Consider the following 2,906-nt stretch of genomic DNA (forward strand, 5'->3'; position numbering starts at 1 on the left):
GCTTCAAATTTTGCGATAATCTTAGACAACTTAGAAGAGACAATTCACATTTTTTTCTATAGTCCAACAATGACAAAATTGTCTAGACAACAGCAATAAATCAAACACCTGAAATATAGATTAGTGAAAAAAGTTATGCATGAAGTATTTGAAATACAATTTTGATTAGTAATTTTTGTTGCAATATTTGAAAATATGGCAAAATTATGTTGCTACGAAAATGCATTTTGAGATACTCAAATCATTTTCAAATACTCCAAACTCAAGATAAAAAGAAATTGTAACCAAAATTTAGAATAGTTGACTTAAAGACAACTTGAAACATTACTTAATTACTTGTAATTTGAGAGTATACTTGCTTCCTCAAAAAGGAAAGAGAAGCATTATACTTGGTTATCTTTTCCCCTGAGTGGTAGGCTGGCGTGGTAGCTAGTACTCTTGAGAACAATATTCACAACTGGCAAAGAACAAAATACCATTCTCTCAAGGGGCATCACCAAAAGTTATGTTTAAATTACCCTAGTAGATAATTGACACATGCAAATCTGCCATTAGAATTGACACATGCAAATCTGCCATTAGTGGTAGAGAAGGAAAGAAGGGCGCGGTAGTTTGTGGTCAATTGTCAAGTCCCCTCCCATTTTCCCCCAAACGTTAGACGGTGTGACACCTAACCCACCTCTCGACCTAGCTTCTCTTGTTATAAAGAGGAGCAATTGCATGCCACCGAGCTGTAGCCCGGCCGGAGGTGGAGGGTGGGCTTTCTGCAAGGCCATTCCCTCGCTCTCTACACTAGCTAGCAGCAGGAGGAGGAAGATAACATCTAGCTTCTGCTTCCTCTTTGTTTTTCTTCGTTCTTCCTTTTTCTTTCTTCTTCGATCTAAACTCGTCTTCGACACCGATCCTAGCATCCTTGTCGTTTTTCTTCCCCAAGGATTTTGCTAGCTCTTCTCTTGCAGATTTCACTGAAACTAATACAACTTCTCTCAACTCTTAACCATCTGAGTTCTCCTTTTAGCACTTCCTTTTCCATTCAGCAATCAATATCGAAACCCTCTTTCTTGAGCAAAAAAGCGCAAATACTACCTAAGAAGCTTTTGCCCTATAGATCAGCAAAAACAAGATGGAAAACGTTCTCCTGTATCGATCATCTAGCAGAAGCCTTGAGTTCCCGAAGAGGTCCCTTGGTCGCAGGCAGGGGCCAGCTGGCGCGAGGCCGGCGGTGCCGGGCGGCGGCTCGTACAGCTCCTTCCCGACGTTCCAGCCATACAATCATCACCTACACAAAGGTGGCGCGTGGACTTCCGCTCCCGCGTTTCCATACGCGAGGCCTCCGATGATATATTCGTCGTCGTCTCTTCCTCTCCTGCCGTCCAACCAACCGCCGCTCCTGCCGCTCCCACCCACCGCCACCAAGTACGCCACTTTCCCCGGCCTACCAGCAGCTCCACCCCCACCACCACCGGCGCCACGCGCCGCCGGCAGGGCAGCAGCGGCAACCACCACAGTTTCAGCAGCAGCACCAGCCCCTGCGCCGCCGCGCCAGAGGGATAGGAGGAGGAGGCCGGCAAGGCCGCCGCCGACGACCACAGAGAGGTCGTCCACACCGAAGAAGAAGAAGAAGCCGCTGGAGCGGGCGACGCCTCTGCCACCCGCGCCAGTGGTGACGGAGGCACTGGACGACCTCGAGCAGGAGGTGGCCAGGAACTTCGTTCAGGACCTGCTACACGTGCTGGCGCCGCCGCCAAGCTGCCTGCCGCTGCCCAGCTTCTCCCTCGTCGTGAAAGCGTCCCCTGCCAGGGACACCAGAGTGGTGCCACCGGCCGCGCCGTCCTGCAACGTGGAAGCCGCCACCGCCGACGGCATCCGCGGCCTCCTCCGTCTGTAGGACAGCAGGAGAATGAAGGCCTCTCTGCCAACCTTGCCGTGCTTGGTATTCCACAATATTTTCCCCGCCAATACTATTTTTTTGGTTGGGAAAATTAAATGCGTACTAAAGGTAGAAAAATAATGGAAGAAAAGATGTGACGCTCGAGCCATGGTCGGTCGAGTTGTCCGTAGTGTGACTGTGATGTTGGTGTTGGATGGATGCTATCTCTGGCGGTGCAAAAGCGAGAGGAAGACGATGACGATGTCAGCTAAGGTTAGTTTGTGTGAGACGTCGCGTCGTGGTAGATATCTAGGGTTTTACGTTAGTGTCTACCGCCGTACTCCACTAGCTATATATACTGCTTTTTCTTGATTGGGTGATGGGTTTTTGAATTACCTTGTATCAAGAGATCACAGCATATATACGATGTATGCAAGTGTGTGACTTTATTTTATATGTATAGGTATATATATACAGACTGTGTGTGCTTCATAAAGTATTGAAATATTATTGCCTGTACGTATTACATGTGTGTCACGAAATCAGCGATTTCCTTGAGTATGTATTACACTCCTATTTGCAAGTTTGGAGTAAATGGTCTGGATTTCATAATTATTTGCAGTCTCCTTCAAACAAGTACTTCTGACCTTTTTCACTATTCAAGTTTCGCAATACAGTAGTGCTTGAAGTACTATATGTATTTATTGTAGCACTTGGAAGTGGTGTGGAACGCAGCAAATTAAACACAAGTACTCTCTTAAAATTGTTGATTTGTAGCTTGCTCTCGGCTATGGCAAACAAATTCTAAAAAAACTCGTCTAACAAACCCGTGATCGCACGAGGCTTACGTTAGCTTAGCCTCTAATGAACCCTTTATATAAAGCTGTCATTTTTGTAATCTGGGTTTAAATTTTTAACTTGGTGCATGTATTTTTCTAGATTTTTTTCTTGGATTCAATGAATTTATTCTTCCAGTGATACGCGACGCGACATATATAGCCATCATCAGAGAGATGCCTTACGTCCTAAGGTAAGT

General features: G+C 46.0%; 1 protein-coding gene across 1 annotated transcript; it reads left to right on the forward strand.

Moving 5' to 3' along the window:
- Positions 1-721: 721 nt before the first annotated feature.
- On the forward strand, positions 722-2,346 carry LOC136540320 (formin-like protein 7). The gene has a single exon (XM_066532320.1). It carries the CDS (start codon positions 1,124-1,126, stop codon positions 1,886-1,888), a length of 765 nt encoding a protein of 254 aa, XP_066388417.1. The 5' UTR covers positions 722-1,123; the 3' UTR covers positions 1,889-2,346.
- The last annotated feature ends 560 nt before the right edge of the window (positions 2,347-2,906 follow it).

This window comes from Miscanthus floridulus, chromosome 2, assembly GCF_019320115.1.
Source record: "Miscanthus floridulus cultivar M001 chromosome 2, ASM1932011v1, whole genome shotgun sequence".
Taxonomy (NCBI): domain Eukaryota; kingdom Viridiplantae; phylum Streptophyta; class Magnoliopsida; order Poales; family Poaceae; genus Miscanthus; species Miscanthus floridulus.